Source organism: Staurois parvus, unplaced genomic scaffold, assembly GCF_062004578.1.
Source record: "Staurois parvus isolate SC_StPar_1 unplaced genomic scaffold, SC_StPar_1.0 ptg002753l, whole genome shotgun sequence".
NCBI classification, from domain to species: domain Eukaryota; kingdom Metazoa; phylum Chordata; class Amphibia; order Anura; family Ranidae; genus Staurois; species Staurois parvus.
The window spans coordinates 796,396-820,362 of record NW_028320549.1 but is presented as its reverse complement, the minus strand read 5'-3'; the positions used below and the strand labels follow the sequence as shown (position 1 = coordinate 820,362).

At 41.1% G+C, this 23,967-nt stretch overlaps 1 protein-coding gene across 1 annotated transcript in view; it reads right to left on the bottom strand.

The window, feature by feature from the left end:
• The window catches only part of GLIS1 (GLIS family zinc finger 1), a 205,081-nt gene that overhangs the window by 41,018 nt on the left and 140,096 nt on the right, over positions 1-23,967 (bottom strand). The window contains exon 5 of the mRNA XM_089666627.1: positions 1,077-1,238. Within this exon, the coding sequence (XP_089522753.1) occupies positions 1,077-1,238 (162 nt within the window). The remainder of the gene's footprint in view (positions 1-1,076; positions 1,239-23,967) is intronic.

The following is a 23,967-nucleotide window of genomic DNA, read 5'->3' as shown; positions in this document are numbered from 1 at the left end:
TTTTTAAAATGAAAATTCTTAAATTAAAAACTAATAGTGTATGGCCAGCTTAAGGAAGGTTGCCTATTAAAAAGAACCAAAAAAAGGAAGATTAGAGTGTATAGATTGGTACTGTAGAATAGGTCTTCAAGTTTTGGTTCCCCTAGTATGCTATCGGACTTTATCAATTGTAGAGAGTCATCTGTCAGGCTGCAAATTATTCTGGTGTCTATGTAGATGTAGATACTATGGGCTTGATGACTTGATAAACTATAGGTTCCAAATGAAAAAGAGCAGAAAGAGGGAGCCTGGGTAAGGGTGATATGCAGATTTTGTTTTAATGAACTGCAGCAACTGATGAGCTAAACTTTCCTTCTTTTTACTTCATCTATGTTGAACGCCTTCACCCTCCCAGCTCATCAGGAAATGCTTCCTGCTAATTTCGTTTAGCATTTCCAATTGAGGAGACTGGTCACCCTAACTAGCTGTGCACTGGATTACAGGTCTCCTCAATTGCCCCCCACTAGTTCTGCAGGGCATCTCTATGTGACATCCCTGGAAAGTCCTTTGCCGAGCTCCTCTGGAAAGATCTTATCGCCGGGTGGTGATGTTACACAGATATCGAACAAATTAGTTTTTTCTAAAGCAGTAGGGGAGTGATTAGGGTAAAAGGCAACTTTCTCGCAGATGGGATTTAGTCCTTCTTTGAGTGATGATGTTAAATTGTATGCATGGATGAACGTTGACTGATATATAGAAGTCTTGTTTTGATATTCAATTTTTTACTATTGTTTATCCTACCAAATTTAGTGTATTTCTCTTTCAATAATTAACTGTATGTCAGATTGTTCAGTCTGCATTCATACTAAATGGTTGCTGAGAAAAATTCAATTACAAGTTAAGCCATGTTAAGAATGTATAGTTTTCAAACAACCACTACTGGCTCAGAAAAAAAGGTTTTGCAAACACTAACATGGTAAAATAATTTGCATTCACTTGTATATTTAAAAGAATAAAAAACGGACCAAAGATTTCCATTCACTCTATTCATTTAGCAGCAGTCACACTTTCAACCCCCCCTTCCCGATCCCCCTTACTGTGTCCTGATGAGTCCTCTGATGCTTTGCTCTATCACTGGAGTTACTGAATGCTTTTTGGCAGCCAGGGTGCTGACACAGGTAAGGACGTTCCCCTGTGTGACTTCGCAAATGAATCTTCAGGTTCTCCAGCCTTGAAAATGCTTTGTTGCAGCCTTCGAACTGTAATAAAGGTACATGGCACTTAACTGAGATTCCAAAAGATTACATATAGTGTGATTGTTGGCACTTCACAGGAAAACAGTTAGAATTTAGGATCTCTAATGTATTTAAAGGCATAAATATGAAAGCTGCCAAAACCAGGCTACTAACATTGTTAAAAAGGTATCTGTATTTCTCCCATGATTAGTTTTCTTTAACTGGAAAGTTTTTTTTATTTTTTTTACCCCCATAAATGTGCTATATGCCATGACATTGGAGGGAAATGTATCTTATTGCTCAAACACAGAAGATATTAACAATTTAGTAGCATAAAATCGAGGCTTTGTCCACAACTGCCTTACCTGTTCTAGTACAACTGTAGAAAGTACATTCAATGACCTGAAAAATGTCAGTTGAAAGTACTTCAAAATTCTGTTTGCTTTTAACATTCAGTTTTGGAGCAAATGGACATTCTTGAATAAATCCTAGTTACTTTGTTAGAAATCTGTTCATTTGATAAAAAATTTCTGCTTCTTCAAACTGTCCAGTCACTGTGGTCAAAAAAGAATGATGATTTGACCCCACTAATGAGTAGAAGATTGAATGAAAGGTCAGAAAATAAAATGTTTTGAATTAAATTCAACTAGCCTATGGCCAGCTTTAGTCTCATGCCACTTAATTCTAGAATTATCTAGGTGAGTCCTTAGTCCTGGGCACCTCAAAAGATCTTATGGAGGTAGTCAGTGGTTACCAGATTATGTAAATGATGGTCCTGTGCCCAGATTGGGCAAGCTTTAACTAGCTAGGAATCCATGGCCAGGTGAGTAGAGCAGAAGGATAACTGAACTGCACTAAAGCAGGGGTCTCCAAGCTTTCTAAACAAAGGGCCACTTTATTGTCCTTCAAAACCTTAGGGGCCAGATTGTGGCCAGTGGGTGAAGAAAGTTCCCTGGCATCAGTGGGAGTAAACAATGCCCCATCATTGAAATTAGGGGAAGTAATAATGTCCCATCATTGTTGTCAAGGGGAGGAATAATACCCCATCATTGGTATTACTAGGAGGAATAGTGCCCCATCATTGGTGTCAGTGGGAGGAATAGTTCCCCATCATTGGGATCAGTGGGAGGAAGAGTGCCCAATCATTGGGATCAGTGGGAGGAATAGTGCCCCATCATTGGTATCAGTGGGAGGAATAGTGCCCCATCATTGGTATCAGTGGGAGGAATAGTGCCCCATCATTGGTATCAGTGGGAGGAATAGTGCCCCATCATTGGTATCAGTGGGAGGAATAGTGCCCCATCATTGGTATCAGTGGGAGGAATAGTACCCCATCATTGGTATCAGTGGGAGGAAGAGTGCCCCATCATTGGTATCAGTGGGAGGAATAGTGCCCCATCATTGGTATCAGTGGGAGGAATAGTGCCCCATCATTGATATCAGTGGGAGGAATAGTTCCCCATCATTGGGATCAGTGGGAGGAAGAGTGCCCCATCATTGGTATCAGTGGGAGGAAGAGTGCCCCATCATTGGTATCAGTGGGAGGAATAATGCCCCATCATTGGTATCAGTGGGAGAAATAGTACCCCATCATTGGTATCAGTAAAAGGGATAGTGCCCCATCATTGGTGTCAGTGGGAGGAGTAGTGCCCCATTGTTGGTGTCAGTGAGAGGACCAGTGCCCGACTGTTGGTGTCAGTGGCATGAACTGTGCCCTTCAATTGCTGACAATGGGGGACATTAATACCCCATGGGCCAGGTAAAAGCAGGCAAAGGGCTGCATCTGGCCCCCGGGCCACAGTTTGGAGACCACTGCAGTAAAGTGATGGGAGGGATGCTAAACAGCCCAGTGTGCAATGGCCCCACTGCACATTTTCCTGCATGTTCCTGTGCTTTCCAAAAAAGCTTTTTAGTTGATGCATTTGGGGTGCCATTAACAATGAATGGCACTGCAAGCACGACACCAAGTTTTGGCATGCTTAATGATCCCGCGGTTTTGCACACATTCATGCCCTACACTGGTGTGAATGCTGGCTCAGCTGTGTTCCTGCATTGCTACCCTGGCACATGGACTAATGACAAACTACAAGAGGCTTTCAATGCACATTATGCAGGCATGATCCATTGCTGTCCTCATCAGGAAACCCAACCTGAGAAATGATGTGGTGTCAATGTGGGAATGAACACATACAGTATAAACAGGGAGTGGCTGCAGGAGATCAATAGCTCAGATAAATTGCTCTGAGAGTCAACAAATGATAAAAATGGGTGAAATAAAGTACTTTACTGATACAAAGTGCTTTAGAAAACTAAACAAAATGTCATTAAGTTACTGTTAACATCTACTTTATTGACACCTGCCAAAACACTTTAATTATCTATATAAAAGTGCACAGCTATTTGACTTAAAGTGGTTGGAAACCCTTACATACACCCAGTGAAGTGACTAGCTTCAGGTGATACACGGAACTGAAACAAATCCTCCTACATAAGTTGTACCTGTTTATCTGCCGTCTTCTAAGTCTCTTCAGCTGTTCAAAGTCCAGAATGTATAAAGCTTGTATGAGCTGTCAAAAAACAGGGGGCGGAGAGCTGAAACTGCACTCTGCATAGCTCAGTGAGGAAAGCGGAGAGCTGATTGGAGGGAAGGGACACACTCCTCTTCACACAACACACAGAAAAAGAGCTGAGGCTACAAGTCCCAGGCTGTGTGCGGGAGCTCCCTCCCCTTTCACCTTTTTCTCTTTTTGTCAGGGAAAACTTGTCAGAAGTGACAAGCAGAGGAACAAAGCAGCAGACAGAAATGACATTTAGTGTTCTGAATTGAGACAAGTACACACTATAAAGGGATATACTTTGTTCATATTTCATGTCAGAGGTTTACAACCACTTTAAATTACTGTAGTTCAGTCAGGGGTATGGCTTGGAAATTTCTGTGCCGAGCTAATGATGTGATGTGTGATATGAATTACTTATAACTGCTTTTTCCATCAACCCAGCAACCCACAGTCGATTGTCAAGGCACTTCTTAGTTTTTGTCAACCCATAGTTCTAACCCAGGCAAGTGTCACACTCATAGAAATCTACAGGACCTGCAAAGACAGGACAAGGCGCTGCTCAAAATATGACTCAGGAAAAGAATTACTGCTTTGTCCCTCCAATTCTGTAAAGTAGAGTTTTCCTTTAACTTGTAAAGAAAATGTCTTTCTATGCTTAAATAGAGATCTCCTGGGAAAATGAAAGGGATCATGATCATTGTGCTCTCAATTACACAGTTTAATGACAAAAAGAAGCGTTTGTTCCAGAATATGAAGCGGTCTAAGCTTGAAATGATTAAAATGCAATAATACACAAGCATCCGTGGCATTTTTTCATAAAGCAATCGCAAGCTACAATAAGCAGAGGATGCCACATCCATAGTTCTTGTCATTGTGATAAATCAATTTCATATCCCCTTCAAAAGGTTTTGTTAGTGTTACTAGGGGCATGTATAAGTACTGTGGTGGGCATGTGAGATCTTGAACTCTTGCTAATTAGGTGAAGAAACATTTTCCAGGAAAGACAATAAAGAACCAGTTCAGCCAAAACAGCCATTTGAAAGCACATCTAACATCCCAATTTACTTTTATTTAATGACAGTGTAAAGAGTAACTAAAGTAGTACTAGAGCCAAAACATTTTTTTTCATTTTGGATAGAGTAAGGGAGGGTTATAGCTCCTGTCAATTTTGCCATTTATGTCTCTTTGTGTAGACTTTCCTTCACTTCCTGTCCCATATCTACAACAGGAAGTGAGAATAAATCCCTCCAAAGTAAGGCAAATTACTGGTTGTCATAAGGGATATCAGAACTAGTGTCCCCATTGGAAACTTCCCCTCTACTCCTATTCTGCTGACCAGTGGTGTATTTAGGTTTTGTGCTGCCCTAGGCAACACAAAAATCAGCCGCCCCACCCCCACCCGCTGAGAGAGCCTGACACCAACCATCACCCCCCCCCCCACAAGAAAGCCTTCCACTGTCACCACCCTACATACACTGGACACCCCCCCCCCCAGCAAGATAGAGAAAGACACTCACCTTCACAGCTTCAGACATCCCCTGGAATGAGAGTCAGGCTCGTCATACACCGTCAGGCAATCTCGCAACCTATCTGGGATCCCACCTGGTTCCCATGCCGCGTGTGTCCCTTCTTCTGTCCCTTCCTCCAGGGAGCAGTGCTGCCCCCCTGAAAAATGCCACCCTAGGCAAATGCCTTGTGGTAAGTACACCCCTGCTGCTGACAACTCAAATTTTAGAATTTTCTTTCACTTTCACTCTCAATAACTGTCACCAGAACAAATAGAGAGGGTAAATCTCCCTAACAGGGACACAGACAGTAAGACACCTGAAGGATAAGGTGGTGCTGAAGACAAACATTGATCAGGACACACCTCTACATCAAAAAGGGAACAGAATGTGGAGGCAATGAGGTCTGTTCTCAACCATGACCGATGGCTCACTATCAGAATGATTGCAGAGGAAACAGGAATTATCAAGTGAATTGTTCATGAGATCACGACTCAGGATTTGAACATGAAAAAAGTGTGAAAAACTTTCCAAAGAACTTGTCACCTGATCAGACGGAACAACTCATTTGCCAAGATCTGTTGGCCCATTTGGAAAGAGCCTGATTTTTTTGAGTCGAGTGATCACGGGAGATGAATCCTGAGGGATTGAGTATGATCCAGAGATGAAGAAATAAAGTTCAGAAAGGAACACACCCATGTCACCTCCCCCAAGAAAGCTCAAATTGAGCAAATCAAAAATCAAATCAATGGTAATTGCTTTTTTTGATTCACGTGGAATTGTCCACAAGGAATTTGTCCCTACTGGTCAAACTGCGAATCAAAGATTTTACCTGAAAGTTCTTAGTCACTTGAGGCAGTTTTTTGTGGGCATCCTGAGATGGGCTCAACTTGGATCCTTCATAATAACAATACATCAAGTCACAGTGCTTTGGCTGTTAGAGTTTTTGGCTGAAAAACATATCACGGTGCTTCCCCATCCACCCTACAACCCCAACTTGTCTCCTGGAGACTTTTTCATATTCCCAAAGATGAAGAAGGGTTTGAAAGGACACCATTCTGGTAGTGTGGATACCGTCCAAAGTGTCACTATGCAGGCTCTGAACATCATCCCACTTGAAGACTTCCAGGGATGCTATGAAGAATAGAAAAATCGCTGGGAGTGTTGTGTACACTCACAAGGTGCATACTTTGAAGGAGACAATGTTAAATTGTAAAATTTTTCAGTAAAAGAATTTTTAAAATATCATTCTCATTATTTTCTGGACACACCTCGTATAAAAAAAATATACAATTTCCTTTAACTGATCCTAAGAGTATTTGCTTAAATGGACACAGCTTTGAATTTGAGGCTTCTGATAAAATGGGCATGGATCAGAGGATGAACTCAATATCACAAAGAAATGGACTACAGAAAAAAAGTTTGCCTTACTCTGGAAATGGAAATACTTGTAAATTACAGATGGACTTGAGTAATTGGCTAAATTAATGTATTTCACTTTTGTGTTTCTTCTGGGACTGCTTTTTAATAAAAGAAAAAGTGTACTGCCAGATGTGGATAAGAACTGATTTCTATAATACATTATGTGAATTAAACCCATTTAGGAATTTTAGATTTTTTTTATAAACTCAGAAAAGGTTTTTTTCCATTCTTTTTTACTCTGTTTCTGTGTGCTTGCTCTTAGTCAGGTATTTTATTTTTTACTGTGTTTTAAATTTTAGAAAAGTAGTCAAAAAATGTACACAATCACACCACCAAAGACAAAAGGTAATCATAACAATGTATGTATGTAACCATAGTCACGTAATTTACCCCACATTGTACCAATAAATATTAGTTTTTACCAAACAATTCTGGTGCATACAGTTATTGTTATTTCACCATGTTTTAAAAGTATAGTTATCCTTTACAGAGAGTCATAGAATGAGATTGATGGGAGATCACTTGAGTACCACATCCCCAGGGGCGGACTGACCATTTGGAAACTCAGGCACTGCCCGAGGGCCTGGGGTCAGTAGGGGGCCACATGAGATGCCCCCCCGGTACCTTTTTCATAGGCTTTTTTGAATTTGGGCAAGGACACAGGGGCCCCATGATCCCCTATTGCCCGGGGGCCCCATGAGTTGTCAGTCCGCCCCTGCACATCCCCAATTAGTTAAATATTGTAAACAGCTCTCACATGCAAAGTGGGACTTTTAAACACTTGCCCTCCTGAGGATTTACCCCCCTTCCTGACCAGGCCAATTTTTTGCATTATGGCACTGCGTTATTTTAACTGACTGTTGTGCGGTCACGCAACACTGTACCCAAAAGAAAATGTTGTTCTTTTTTCCCCACGAATAGAGCTTTCTTTTGGTGGTATTTGATCACTTGTGCGTTTTTTTTTTTTTTGCACTATAAAAAAAAAACAAAAACTGACAATTGATAAAAAAAAAAACAGTATTTTTTACTTTTTGCTATTAACCACTTGCCAACTGCAGATAGCCGAATGACGGCTTCACTGCGGCTGGCCAGTTCTGGGAGGGCACTCACCCAGCGATCTCTGTGATCACTGTGTCCTACGGACACAGTTGATCTTGTGTTGTGGTAAAAGGCCAATCACAGCGGCCTTTTACCACGTGATCAGCTGTGTCCAATGACACAGCATATCACCAGTAAATGCAGTTGCCGGTTATCAGGTGCACTTTCCTCACGCTGTCATATCATGAGGAAAATACTGCAATAACCGGCAATTGTCAGAGGAGGGATTGGCACCGATCATCAGGGCACTGATGATCAGTGCCGCCCGTCAGTGCCCATCATTGTTGCATATCAGTGCCAGCTCATCAGTGCCGCCTATCAGTGCCCATCATTGTTGCATATCAGTGCCAGTTCATCAGTGCCACCTATCAGTGCCACCTCAGCAGTGCCACCTATCAGTGTCCATCAAAGCCCGTCAGTGCTGCCTATTCGCACAGCCTCATCAACGCACATCAGTGAAGGAGAAAATTACCTGTTTGCAAATTTTATAATAGAAACAAAGAAAAAAGTTTTTCAAAATGTTTGCTCTTTTTTTGTTTATAGCGCAAAAAATAAAACACCCAGTGGAAAGTACATAACACTAAAAGAAAGTTCTATTTGTGTGAAAAAAATTATACAAATTTCATATGGGTGCAGTGTTGCATGACCGCGCAATTGTTCAAAGTGCGACAGCACTGAAAGCTGAAAATTGGCCTGGGCAGGAAGGGAGCATAAGTGCCTAGTAGGCAAGTGGTTAAACATGTCCTGTAAAAAATGTCATCATAAATTTAGGCCAAAATATATTCTGCTACATTTCTTTGCTAAACAAAAATCCCAATACGTGTAAATTAACTGGTCTACGTAAAAGTTATAGCATTTGCAAATGGTGGTATACAGGGAAGGGAATATGTATTTGATCCCCTGCTGATTTTGAATGTTTGCCCACTCACAAAGAAATTATCAGTCTATAAATCGAATGGTAGGTGTATTGTAACACTGAGAGACAGAATAGCAACAAAAAATTCAATAGAAATGCATGTCTAACAAATTATGCACCGATTTGTATGTTCATGAGGGAAATAAGTATTTGATCCCCTTCACAAAACATGACTTAGTACTTGGTGGCAAATCCCTTGTTGGCAATCAGAGGTCAGACGTTTCCTGTAGTTGGCCACCAGGTTTGCAGACATCTCAGGAGGAATTTTGGCCCACTCCTCTTCGCAGATTTCTGTTGCCTAGAGCAGAATAAAACCTAAATACACCTCTGCTCTAAAGTCTAAAATTATCAATTATAGTGCTACTAAACCTACAACAGTAAAATCAGTCTGTATATGCAGTAAAGCATGCTTTTTTTACTCACTGTGGAACATAAGGGGTTAATCCTCTGCATTATGTAAAAGAACGTTTGATTCGCTCTTCTGATCTTCCCCTTCTACTGTCCCTAATCCATCTGCTGATAGAACAGAGCCTTGGGGGCAAACTGCACATGCTCAGTTTAGTGTTTATTGCTAGAGAGTTATTTTTCTTGGGAGAGTGCATGTGGTCATCACAGGGCCAATCAGCGCTGTCCATACAGAGGGTCAGGGGTTATGCATCCTCATAGGACAGTCAGAGCTGAATAAAACCTCCTCCTACAAGCTTTAACCAGTGCTCTGCTGGACACTGACAGAAGTCACAAGACTGCTGATGAGAAAAGGCATTTAGCATTTAGTTTATATTTACTAAAATAATTTCACTTCCATGTTGTGTGTACTGTGGGAGACCAGATATAGTGAATGCAGGGTCCTTGTAATCCTGACAGCAGCTATGCTATATTACCATTTTTTGATTAAGGATTGGCACCTTTGGGGGGCGGGTACCCGAATTTGACAGGTACCCGCTCCCACTTCCGGTCCGATCGCCTAGGTGACCTGAAGCGGAAGGTGTCCTCCCTCCCTCCCTGTAGTCTTTTGGGACATGTGACAGGTCCCAGAAAACTACAGGACCATTCATGAAGCGCAGCGCTACTCACGCATGCGCAGTGGGTACCCGGTTGTGAAGCCGCAAGCCCACACTGAAGATGCTGGCGCCTGGAACACAGAACGGCCGGTGAAACGGGCTGCGCGGGGGGGGGGGGGCACCACGGGACAGAGGGACAGGTAAGTGGCTGTTTTTTTAAAAGTCAGCAGCTACAGTTTTTATTTTTTGACAGGTGAGTGGAACTCCTCTTTAAACTGGTCATCCGGGGATCCGTTTTTTTTTTTTTTTTACAAAAGTCAGGTGGCTGATCCAAAATAAAACAAAAACATCCATCTATGGCTAGCATTACAGACTTAAGTCAGTCATACATGCATCACAATTTGGCCAGTTCAGCAGGGACGGATAAAATTCGATCCATGTATGGGCAGGGTGGTTGTACAGAAGTCGACAACCCCCTTGTTGGCTGCAGCGTTGATCAGTGTATTCTGATGGTGCGGAAGGCTCCCCGCTGTCAGAAAACAAAGGCACAGTGGAAGGATTCCCTCATTCACCTGAAAAGTGTGGATGGAGGAATAGGGTAATTTTTTTTTGTTCAGCCCGCTGGTTGAATGAAAAAATAATGAATCATCTATGGTTTGCCTTACATGTAGTCTGATACTTCTACTCTCAACAGAAGATATCACAAATGATAAAATGTAAGTACTGTCAGATCATTAAGGATAAGTTAAAACAGAAGGTTCAAATGATTACATAACCCATCGGTGACAGGTTCTCTTTAAGCTTTTTTAAGCTCTCACTTTGATACCTCCTCACAGAAGCCGCAAGTTCTAAACTTAAGTTCTTTGATGGATAATAAAATCCGATTCCATTGACTTGAACGTAAAACAGTATCCATCTTCGCTGGGAATGGATGGGTTAAACAGGCTGCAGAGATGCCTCGGACCACCATGGAAAATTCACAGCCTACAGAAGCTGGAAATATGGTCATAATCCCTTCTAATTAATCTAATCACAATATTTAACTAGCGGGGCTCCCACTAAAGCAGCTAATTAAGTCTTCTGCCATCAGGCCGTGTTTTGATTAAGTGATGCTGCCCTGGCCATTAGAAACGTAGCACAAGATATACAATGAGTGTATACATTACGTCAGCACCAAACAAAGCTTCTATTCAGTACAAAGCTGGCCATGGCCCGTTCACAGTTTTGTGTGGGTTTCATTTGGGTATTAGCAAATTATCTTTTTACTGTGGGTGGTTTGCAGACAGGCCATCGTGGCTAAATACACTCAGAAGTTGCACCAACAACATGACTGCTATGGACTGTAATGTAGAGTTTAGCGGGATCCTATAAATAATCGAATGTCTCCCCATAGTAGATAAAATGATTACTTCATCTATATTTTCTTTGCACTCAATTGCACAGCTTAGGACAGGGGCGGACAACTCATGGGGCCCCCAGGCAATAGGGTATCATGGGGCCCCTGTGTCCTTGCCCAAACTCAAAAAAGCCTATGAAAAAAGGTACCAGGAGCATCTCATGGGGCCCCCTACTGCCCCCTGGCAGTGCCCAAGTTTCCAAATGGTCAGTCCGCCCCTGGCTTAGGAATATGTATCTAATTTGGTTTCACAAGGAGAAATCACTTGAATGCTAAATTCCACCTAAAACTGGTTTCCTTTCAGTTACAGGTGGATGCCAATTGGCTACATTTTCTTGTATTAATGAACAACTCTTGCAAAGATATTTCCAAAAATGTATGCAGTATTTTTTAAATTATTTTGTAGCCCTCTTTTTTGGGGGGGGGTTATGAGAAATGACCCTCCCCAAACAGGATATTGCTCTAAACCTGTAGATAACAGAACAAGAACCTTCACCAGGGGTGGACTGACCATTTGGGAACTAGGGCACTGCCCGAGGGCCCAGGGTCAGTAGGGGGCCCCATGAGATGCCCCTGGTATCTTTCATAGGCTTTTTTGGGTGTGGTTTGAGTGTGGGCAAGGACACAGGGGCCCCATGATCCCCTATTGCCTGGGGGCCCCATGAGTTGTCAGCCCGCCCCTGACCTTCACTAAGTGGAAGAGTGGTTATTAATAAAGCTGGCAGTGCCTCCACCCAAGACAAGGCCTCTGAACAGAGGGGATTCCCTTCCTGGGAAATTAACCAGCAATCTGATCAAAGTAATTGGCAGCAGAAGAACTACTGCAACCAGCATATAACCTTAACAATAAGCATACAGATGCACACCAATATAGAAATATTAAACTTTATATAAGAGATTAATAACAGTACATACAGTACATCCAATGTGCAAACAGGTAATATCAGGAAAAGGGCTTGATAGGAGTCCTGGTGGAATTGTGCCATTAAACCCGGGTATAGAGTATATAGATATTAATAGAGATACCTCTAGATCAGGGGTATCAAACTGTTGGCCCTCCAGCTGTTGCCAAACTACAAGTTCCATCATGCCTCTGCCTTGGGGAGTCATGCTTGTAACTGCCAATCTTGCAATGCCTCATGGGACTTGTAGTTTGGCAACAGCTGGAGGGCTGCCAGTTTGACTCTGTGCTCTAGATGATTGTTGCAGCAAAGTCCCATTGCATAGGCCCCTGAGATGATGATGCAGCATTCGTCTGTGTCAAAGATCTGGAGATCTGGAGGAGACCCTTCAGCCAAACAGTCCAACCAGTTTGGATTGCAGTCCAAGTTATCTAGCCATAATTGTTTCTTCTGATCTGGTATTCATAGCATGGACAAGACAAGTGGCTGAGACCTTCTCTCTCTCCAATTCCCCCTTCCGGGATCTTTTCCCAACAACCCCCGAGCCAGGAAGTGATATACATAATTTGGCATTACAGTGTGATACTAGCAGCTGACAACAGATGGCAGTTGATTTAAAATGAATGGCAACATATACTGTATAAAGTAGGTGGCAACCCACCTAAAAATGTTGGGTGGAGCTGGAACCTTGTGAAATAATTACGTAGAAGCCACACACATGATTGAACAAATGTTTTCACATAAGGAGATGTACTCTGAAAGCGGAATTACACTGCATCTGAGCACTACAAACAAAAAATTGTTATGTAATTAATATTTAATATTAAATGAAAACTCACCCATCCCTCTATGTCTCCATGCTTTATTTTGCTGAGAAATCATTTTGAAAAACCCCTAGCATTTCTATCTGTGGTCATCTTGAGTAAGGGCAGATGACTCATGTATCATTTACTTCCTGGAATCCATCTCCCCTTAGCTAGAGCATGAGGGTGTACTTAGCTGAACCCCCCTCCCCTCCTGAAAACTTGGACATAGAGATTGGTATATACACTGCTCAAAAAAAAAAAAATTAAAAAGGAACACTTTTTAATCAGAGTATAGTATCAAGTCAATGAAACTCCTGGGATATTGAACTAGTCAGTTAAGTAGCAGAGGGGGTTGGTAATCAGTTTCAGCTGCTTTGGTGTTAATGAAATTAACAGGTGCACTAGATGGGCAACAATGAGATGACCCCCAAAATAGGAATGGTTTTACAGGTGGAGGTCTCTGACATTTTTTCCCCTAATCAACTTTTCTGATTGTTTTTCACTAATTTTGCATCTGGCTAGGGTCAGTGTCACTACTGGTAGCATGTGGCCATACCTGGACGCTACAGAGGTTGCACAGGCAGTCCAACTCCTCTAGGATGACACATCAATACGTGCCATTGTCATCAGGTTTGCTGTGTATCCCAGCACAGTCTCAAGAGCATGGAGGAGATTCCAGGAAACAGGTAGTTACTCTAGGAGAGCTGGACAGGGTCATAGGTCTTTAACCCATCAGCAGGACCGGTATCTGCTCCTTTGTGCAAGGAGGAACAGGATGAGAACTGCCAGAGCACTGCAAAATTACCTCCAGCAGGACACTAGTGTGAATGTCTCTGACCAAACAATCAGAAACAGACTTCATGGGAGTGGCCTGAGAGCCTGACATCCTCTAGTGAGCTCTGAGCTCACTGCCCAGCACCATAGAGCTCGATTGGCATTTGCCATTGAACATCAGAATTGGCAGGTCCACCACTGGCGCCCTGTGCTTTTCACAGATAGGAGCTGGTTCACCCTGAGCACATGTGACAGATGTGAAAGGGTCTGGAGAAGCTGTAGAGAATTTTATGCTGCCTGTAACATAGTTCAGCATGACCATTTTGGTGGTGGGTCAGTGATGGTCTGGGGGGGCACATCCATGGAGAGAAGCACAGACCTCTACAAGCTAGACAATGGCTGAAATCTTTATACCCATTGTCAGACCCTACGTTGGTGCAGTGGGTCCTGGGTTCCTCCTGGTGCACGACAATGCCCGGGCCTCATGTGGCGACAGTATGCATGCAGCTCCTGGAGGATGAAGGAATTGATACCATTGAATGGCCCCCATGCTCGCCTGACCTTAATCCAAAAGAACACCTCTGGGATATCATGTTTTGGTCCATTCGACGCTGCCAAGTTGCTACTGACTGTCCAGGAGCTTAGTGATGCCCTGGCCCAGACCTAGGAGGAAATCCCCCAGGACACCATCTGTTGTTTCATTAGGAGCATGCCCCGACGTTGTCAGGCTTGCATGCAAGCACATGGGGGGCCATACAAACTACCGAGTACCATTTTGAGTTGCAGCAATGAAATTTCAGCAAAATGGACTAGTCTGCTGCATCATTTTTTCACTTTGATTTTTGGGGTGTCTTTGAATTCAGTCCTCTGTAGGTTGATCATTTTCATTTCCATCAAACGATGGGGCATCCTTACGTTCCAAACACATTACCCAGTCCATATCAATATAGATAACCAGCATGAGATTTTTCCCCATTGAGATCTGATGTGTTTTCAAAGTGTTCCTTTAATTTTTTTGAGCAGTGTTTTTTTTTTTTTTTTTTTGGGGGGGGGGGGAGTGTATTTATAGTGCTGTCACTTTTGGTATAGTTATTTGAATTTTTTTTTAGATATTTGCACAACTGCTAATAGGTAGGTTATGTTGTTCTAGCTTATAAAACAATTAAAACCCTGTGCTGAATGCATGCTCAAATATGACCTATAAATAAAATGATCTCCCTTTTGTGATAATTAACAATGATAAGTGAATATCGAACACTGCTGCCACCGTAAATGAAATAACTGAAAATAAAAACACAAACTGTATAGTGGCGCTGTGAACAAATACACAGAACACCTTGTATGGTGATATTACAGTAGAAGGTGTTTTGTGTATTATTTGTTCACAGCGCCACTATACAATTTGTGTATTTATTTTATGTTGTTCTATTGCAGACATATTTAGGTTTATTTTTTTAGTTTAAAAAAGGTGTGCAAAATCTTACACTTCATTTTGTTTCAAATGCAACCACAGTCTGAGTAAGGCAGCCTGTCACAGATCAAGATAAAAACAAAGATGGTCAGCACTTCAGGGAAAACATCCAATATATTATATAAACATGTACATGGCTAAAACATCCAACGTGTTTCGGACAATTAGTCCTTAATCATGGCTGTGACATGGCTGCCATGACTGATGATTAATTGTCCGATACGCTTTGGCTGTTTTAGCTATGTACATGTTTATACAATAAAGGAACATACGTTGGACTTTGACTAAAAGTGCCGACCATCTTTGTCTTTTATTTAACTTTTTAGTTGTCTGTAATGGCGACTACCACTATAAGGATTGCATTATTCCTATGGACCACCAATGTAAGGGGCATTTTCCCATAGACCCCCAAATAATTGGTTGTAGTAAGGGTTCCTCAAAAATTATTTTAGGGGTTCCTCTGGGGTAAACAGGTTGAGAAAGGTTGATCTAAAGCAAGGGTCTCCAAACTATGGCCCTCCAAATGTTGAAGAACTGCAAGTCCCATGAGGCCTTGCAAGACTGACAGCCACAGGCAAGATTCCCAGAGGCAGAGACATGATGGGACTTGTAGTACTTCAACAGCTGGAGGGCCATAGTTTGGAGACCCCTGATCTAAACGATAAATACTTTTTATTTTATTTTTTAGGTATGCTGCGTGAATGGGAACACAATATATAGTGGGGTTCTCTCAAATTTGACAGCAAAAGTGGAAGTACACTTTAAAATTATGGACAGAATGTAGAACATTTAGAACCTTTATTTGTTTTTGTTGATCTCTCTTGAACTATTGGGCAAACTGTCATTTCTGGTCTCGGTGATAAACGTGTCTCCAGGAGTGACACCAACCACAAGAAAAAAACACTCATCACTAGAGTAGGCTACAGCTTTCATTGCTTTGACCCTTTGAGATCTCCTGTCCGAGTGACAACATTGTATACCTCAGAAAAATCAAAACCTAGCAAAGTTTCTATATTAGCCAAATGCTATCCAAAACTAAAGAAAAAAAAAAAGTTTTGGGCTGCAGTTTAAAATGCAGGAAGTAATCCATAGCCTTGCTCCTAAAAGAGGTTTTCTTATCCAATTTGATTTGCACTTCAGTGAGGAAAACCAGAAAATGTTGATCCTGGGCTGTTACATCAGGATAGGAAATGGGGCGAAAAGCTCCCTAAACGCGTAACAGTCAGAAATAAAGTTCCGCCAAGGGACCCAACCCTTTCCCACTCTAGTCAAAGGTAGTCCAGGGTGGATTTCCGCTTTCAATAAATGTTACTGAAAAACCTCTTAATATACACGATTGACGTTTTGAATTTATTACTCCAGTAAATGACACGGACTGGCTCTAGTTTACACGTAAATATATTTTGCAATGGGTTCACAGTAGCTCGTAACTGTAGCAGTGTGTACATAGCGTTCAATGCAGTATGTGCGTGTCCTGTCATTACATCACTGTTAAGTCAACCCCCCTCCATCCCCAGTCCTCTTATAAAGTCCATGACTTGGAGAGGACTCCCAGAGGCAATATATTTTGAGCTGTAGGGGCTGGTACCCTCCAGATGTAGTCATTCCACACAGCACAAGGTAGTAATTATTTGCAGGCCAAGGTGAGATTTACAGTTAGGAAAGCTGAGACAATGTTACATTTGGATTCTATTTTCATTCTCTGAACCATGAGTGATCAGTATTTATGGCTGATGTGCAATGCGTTATTATGTACTCAATGAGCTCTTAGCACAGTATGTGCTGTTGGGCATGCTACATATGTTATTTATTATATGTATGTTCTGTGATCTCTACTTTTTATTTTCAACACATTATCTATATTATTTATTATACTGGCACTGAGCAAAACAAATTAATCATGTAAAATATTAAAAATGCAATATGTTTTTTAGAAAAATAAAATTGACATTAAGGAAAAGGACTGCGAAAAGACAACTAAACAGATGGTCCCTTTCATTTTCTATCCAACACCAGACAAAATCAGCGAGGCTAGCAAGACTGGTCTCAGAGTTATTATTATTATACAGGATTTATATAGCGTCAACAGTTTGCTCAGCGATTTACAATATAACGGGAGACAATACAGCAACAATACAGTTCAATACAAGAGGGAAAGGAGGGCCCTGCTCCTTGCAGCTTACAATCTAGGAGGGAGGGGCTAGTGGCACAAAGGATAGTAACTGTGGGGGATGGACTGGTTGGAAGAGATTCCATTATTAGCTGAGGGCAGGATAGGCTTCCCTGAAGAGATAGGTTTTCAGAGATCGCCTAAAAGTGAGCAGAGTAGGCGATAGTCTGATAAATTGGGGTAGAGAGTTCCAGAGGATGGGGAAGCTCTGGAAAAGTCCTGGAGACGAGCATGGGAGGAAGAGACAAGGGAGCTAGAGAGCAGGAGGTCTTGCAAGAAGCGGAGAGTATGGTTTGGGTGATATTTAGAGACAAGATCGGTGATGTAATTTGGCAGAGTTATAAATGGCTTTATACGTTATTGTTAATGTTTTGAATTTTATCCGTTGGGCAATGGGAAGCCAGTGGAGGGATTGGCAGACAGGGGTGGCAGATACAGAACGGTTAGTAAGGTGGATGAGTCTGACAGCAGCATTCATGATAGACTGAAGAGGGGATAGCCTGCGATGAGGTAGGCCAATGAGGAGGGAGTTACAATAGTCAAGGCGAGAGATAACAAGGGAGTGATTAAGTTGCTTAGTGGTTTCCGAGGTTAGGAACGGGCGTATCTTGGAGATGTTGCGGAGGTGAAGTCTACAAGATTTGGACAGTGATTGGATTTGGGGCTGAAAGGACAGATGGGAGTCTAGGATTACATCTAGTACCCTGGCATGAGGGGAGGGACTGATGATTGTGTTATTGATCTTGATGCATAAGTCAGGGGAGGGGGACTGGGCTGGGGGGAATACTAAGAGCTCAGTTTTGGAAAGACTGAGTTTGAGGAAGTGGAGTGACATCCATGCCGATATGTCACTTAGTAGGTTAGTAATGCGAGAGGAGACTGAAGGGGTGAGGAGTAGAAAGATAGATTTGTGTGTCATCAGCATAGAGATGGTACTTAAAGCCGTGGGAGTTTATCAAGTGACCAAGGGAGGAGGTGTAAATGGAGAAGAGAAGGGGTCCAAGGACAGATCCTTGAGGCACCTCTACAGAAAGAGGGAGTGAAGAGGAGCAGGCAGCGTTATAGGGAATGCTGAATGAGCGCTGCGATAGGTAGGAGGAGAACCAGGAGAGAGCAGAGTCTGAGACCAAGAGAGTGGAGTTTTTTGAGGAGGAGGGGATGGTCAACCGTATCAAAAGCCGCAGAGAGGTCAAGTAGTAAGAGTACGGAATAGTGGCCATTGGTTTTAGCAGTTAGTAGATCATTAGTAAGTTTTAGTAGGGCAGTTTCAGTGGAGTGTAGTGAGCGAAAGCCAGACTGTAAAGGGTCAAGAAGGTTGTTGTCGGTGAGGCGGGAGCTCAGGCAATTGTAGACTAAGCGTTCTAGGAGTTTATAGGTAAATGGCAGCAGGGAGATGGGTCTTAAGTTGTTCAGGTTGGTGGGGTCCAGGGAGTGCTTTTTAAGTATGGGAGTGATGTGCGCATGCTTTAGAGGGGAGGGGAAGGCACCGTTAGAGAGGGAAAGATTGAAGATGTGAGTGAGGGAGCATAGGATGGAAGGAGAGGGTGACCGTAGTAGTTGTGAGGGGACAGGATCCAGGGGGCAGGTAGTGAGACTGGCTTCTGAGAAAACCTTAGTGACCTCTTCGATAATAGAAAGGTCAAAAGAGGAAAGTGTTGAGGGAGGTTTAGTATAAGGTATGCTAAGTGGGATGGATGTCTGTGTAGTGGCGATGCCCCTACGAATTGCATCAGTCTTGTTTTTGAAATGATTTGCAATCTCGTGAGCAGTGAGTGAGGTACTGGGTGGAGGTGGAGAAAGTAGAGAGTTAAAAGTAGAGAAGAGATGACGAGGACTGGATGACAAGGTATTAATAAGAGTGACAAAGTAGGCTTGTTTGGCAGCATGAAGGGAGGAATTGTATGTTAAAGCAGATTTATATCGGGTGAATGCTTGCTGGGATTTGGTTTTACACCACAATCGCTCCAGCGCACGACTATGTCGTTTAAGATTTCTGGTGTCGTCAGTCTGCCAAGGTTGTAATGGTTGGGGGCCTCATGCTTCGTGTTGTTAGAGGAGCAAGCGGGTCTAATGCGGATGAAAGCAAACTGTTGTAGGCGGCAGTAGCCAGGTCAGGGCAGGACAGGGGAGAGATTCTGTCATAGAGTTGGTCAGTTGCAGAGTTCAAGTTGTGAAGGTTTCTGCTGGTAATTGTTTGCCGCTTGGAGGGATAGGTGTTTGAAGATGAGGAGACTGTGAAGATGATGAGATTGTGATCAGGGAGAGGAAAGGGGGTGTTTGTGAGGTTGTAGGGAGTGCAAAGACGGGAGAAAACAAGGTCCAATGTATTCCCATCAGAGTGAGTGGAGGACTGTATACACTGTGCTAATGCAAAAGATGAGGTTAGGTTGAAGAGTTGGGATGTAGCTGGGTTGTTGACACTGGTAGGGATGTTAAAATCTCAGAGAATGATAGTGGGTAGTTCAGAGGAGAGAAAGTAGGGTAGCCAGGTGGAGAAATCATCAAGAGTTGGGCTCAGACTTCCCATAGCCCTAGAAGTTAGCAAGCTGGCAGCATGAAATAACTTAAAGAGGAACTTCACATAAGATCTAAAGTTCTGCTCATTTTACAAATCCTCCCATACCCTCCCACCACCACCACCATCACCACCACCATTAATGAAAATATATTTTTTTGTCAGGAAGCCGGTACCTAGTTTTGACAAATTCACCGCAACCACATGGGATATGTCCTGGTCCCAGGAGACTGTGGGACCTTTCAGAAAGCACAGCATAACTTGTGCAGTGGGGAGCCAGCTGAGAATCAGTAGGAAGCAGACTTCCCACACTCAAGATGGTGGCACCAGAAGACCAGTGAAGAACTGGCCCGGGTAATCACAATGCTGGATCCCGAGTATGCTGTCCTAATGGTGAGCCGACAGCTAGCTAACAAAACTGACAGAAGCAGTGTTGTGTTTCATTCCAAAACTGAATTTACTTCTGTGAATATTTCTGTAAAACTGCAATACGATCACATAAACTGAAGTTACAATATGCTTGTATACATCTCTCTCTCTTACAAATGCAAACAACAAACACATTTCTTACTAACAGCTACCTACAAATCACACTAAAACATTGAAATTCAACCTAGCTGTATATGTGACTTCAACAAACTCAATGAATAAACTTACAGGCATATGTGTATCAAAAGGGAGGAAGGAGGGCTTCACTGGTGCGTTCTTCTGGAAGCTAAAGTGGCCCTGGACCGATGTGTGAGTAAAACTTCCCGTTTCCGGTTTCAGAAAAGAATAGACTGCACTTGCAGTGAATGCCCAATAGATGGCTCCCTACTCAACACAATGATGTGAATACAGAACACCTAGGATGGTGAGCACCTGTTTATTAAAAGTCAGCAGTTACAGTATTAGTAGCCGCTGATCTTTAATTTCTCTGCAAACAGGAGTTTGTTTTTAACAGCCTCCTTGCATGAGTAAAGCTGGGCATACACTGAAAGGAATTTGTCTGGTTCCTGATAACCTGGTCAAAATGGGATCAGCGGATGACCCTGTCAGTCCCCTCCCACTCACATTTTTTTACTAAAAAAAAAATTAAATGAGCCAGGTAAAAAATTGCAGGCTGAAGACCAGCTGCATCCAATTGGATGCAGCCACTGTTCAGGTATTCTGACAGATGGCAGGGCTGTCAAAATTCAATATCCTCAGCAGGAAATTCAGCCATCCATGGCAAATAGAGATGAGCGAATTATTCAAACATTCGATTCGGCCGATTCGCCGAATTTGCGGGAGAAATTCGATTCGATGCGAATTTATTCGCCGCGAATTTAACTTATTTAAAGGGTTTCTAGGCTTCAGAGAGCCTTTATATTAGTGCAGAACACTGTACCTTTAATTTAAATGCCCTTGGAGTCTCCTGGGGAAGAGAAATAATACTGTCAGTCAGTATGACATGCAGATGAGTGCCGTCGATCTTAGAATCACCGCACACTTCACTCATTTGGGCAGTCACGGGGCACGACGAAGAAGAAGAAGAAGAAGAAGAATGAAAAGAAGAATGAAAAGAAGAATGAATAGAAGAATGAATAGAAGAATGAAAAGAAGAATGAATAGAAGAAGAAGAATGAAAAGAAGAATGAAAAGAAGAAGAAGAAGAAGAATGAAAAGAAGAAGAATGAAAAGAAGAAGAATGAAAAGAAGAAGAATGAAAAGAAGAATGAAAAGAAGAAGAATGAAAAGAAGAAGAAGAAGAATGAAAAGAAGAAGAAGAAGAAGAAGAATGAAAAGAAGAAGAAGAAGAATGAAAAGAAGAAGAAGAAGAAGAATGAAAAGAAGAAGAAGAAGAATGAAAAGAATGAAAAGAAGAAGAAGAAGAAGAAGAATGAAAAGAAGAAGAAGAAGAAGAAGAATGAAAAGAGGAAGAAGAAGAAGAATGAAAAGAGGAAGAAGAAGAAGAAGAATGAAAAGAAGAAGAAGAAGAAGAATGAAAAGAAGAAGAAGAAGAATGAAAAGAATGAAAAGAAGAAGAAGAAGAAGAATGAAAAGAAGAAGAAGAAGAATGAAAAGAAGAATGAAAAGAAGAAGAAGAAGAAGAAGGAGAAGAAGAAGAATGAAAAGAAGAAGAAGAAGAAGAAGAAGAAGAATGAAAAGAAGAATGAAAAGAAGAAGAAGAAGAAGAAGGAGAAGAAGAAGAATGAAAAGAAGAAGAAGAAGAAGAATGAAAAGAAGAATGAAAAGAAGAAGAAGAATGAAAAGAAGAATGAAAAGAAGAAGAAGAAGAATGAAAAGAAGAATGAAAAGAAGAAGAAGAAGAAGAATGAAAAGATGAAAAGAAGAAGAAGAAGAAGAATGAAAAGAAGAAGAAGAAGAATGAAAAGAAGAATGAAAAGAAGAATGAAAAGAAGAAGAAGAATGAAAAGAAGAATGAAAAGAAGAAGAAGAATGAAAAGAAGGAAAAGAAGAGGAAGAAGAAGGAAAAGAAGAGGAAGAAGAAGGAAAAGAAGAGGAAGAAGAAGGAAAAGAAGAGGAAGAAGAAGGAAAAGAAGAGGAAGAAGAAGGAAAAGAAGAGGAAGAAGAATGAAAAGAAGAGGAAGAAGAATGAAAAGAAGAGGAAGAAGAAGGAAAAGAAGAGGAAGAAGAAGGAAAAGAAGAAGAAGAATGAAAAGAAGAAGAAGAATGAAAAGAAGAATGAAAAGAAGAAGAAGAAGAAGAATGAAAAGAAGAATGAAAAGAAGAATGAAAAGAAGAAGGAAAAGAAGAAGAATGAAAAGAAGAGGAAGAAGAATGAAAAGAAGAATGAAAAGAAGAATGAAAAGAAGAAGAATGAAAAGAAGAAGGAAAAGAAGAATGAAAAGAAGAGGAAGAAGAATGAAAAGAAGAATGAAAAGAAGAAGAATGAAAAGAAGAATGAAAAGAAGAAGAAAAAGAAGAATGAAAAGAAGAAGAAGAAGAAGAATGAAAAGAAGAAGAAGAATGAAAAGAAGAAGAAGAAGAAGAATGAAAAGAAGAAGAAGAAGAATGAAAAGAAGAAGAAGAAGAATGAAAAGAAGAAGAAGAATGAAAAGAATGAAAAGAAGAAGAAGAAGAATGAAAAGAGGAAGAAGAAGAATGAAAAGAAGAAGAAGAAGAAGAATGAAAAGAAGAAGAAGAAGAATGAAAAGAATGAAAAGAAGAAGAAGAAGAAGAATGAAAAGAAGAAGAAGAAGAATGAAAAGAAGAATGAAAAGAAGAAGAAGAAGAAGAAGGAGAAGAAGAAGAATGAAAAGAAGAAGAAGGAGAAGAAGAAGAATGAAAAGAAGAAGAAGAAGAAGAAGAAGAAGAATGAAAAGAAGAAGAATGAAAAGAAGAAGAAGAAGAAGAAGAAGGAAAAGAAGAATGAAAAGAAGAAGAAGAAGAATGAAAAGAAGAATGAAAAGAAGAAGAAGAAGAATGAAAAGAAGAATGAAAAGAAGAAGAAGAAGAATGAAAAGAAGAAGAAGAAGAAGAATGAAAAGAAGAATGAAAAGAAGAAGAAGAAGAAGAATGAAAAGAAGAATGAAAAGAAGAAGAAGAAGAAGAATGAAAAGAAGAAGAAGAAGAATGAAACGAAGAAGAAGAAGAATGAAACGAAGAATGAAAAGAAGAATGAAAAGAAGAAGAAGAATGAAAAGAAGGAAAAGAAGAGGAAAAAGAAGGAAAAGAAGAGGAAGAAGAAGGAAAAGAAGAGGAAGAAGAAGGAAAAGAAGAAGAAGAATGAAAAGAAGAGGAAGAAGAAGGAAAAGAAGAGGAAGAAGAAGGAAAAGAAGAAGAAGAATGAAAAGAAGAATGAAAAGAAGAATGAAAAGAAGAAGAAGAAGAAGAATGAAAAGAAGAATGAAAAGAAGAAGAAGAATGAAAAGAAGAAGAAGAAGAATGAAAAGAAGAAGAAGAAGAATGAAAAGAATGAAAAGAAGAAGAAGAAGAATGAAAAGAAGAAGAAGAAGAAGAATGAAAAGAAGAAGAAGAAGAAGAATGAAAAGAAGAAGAAGAAGAAGAATGAAAAGAAGAAGAAGAAGAAGAATGAAAAGAATGAGAAGAAGAAGAATGAAAAGAAGAAGAAGAAGAAGAATGAAAAGAAGAAGAAGAATGAAAAGAAGAAGAAGAATGAAAAGAAGAAGAAGAATGAAAAGAAGAAGAAGAATGAAAAGAAGAAGAAGAATGAAAAGAAGAATGAAAAGAAGAATGAAAAGAAGAATGAGAAGAAGAATGAAAAGAGGAATGA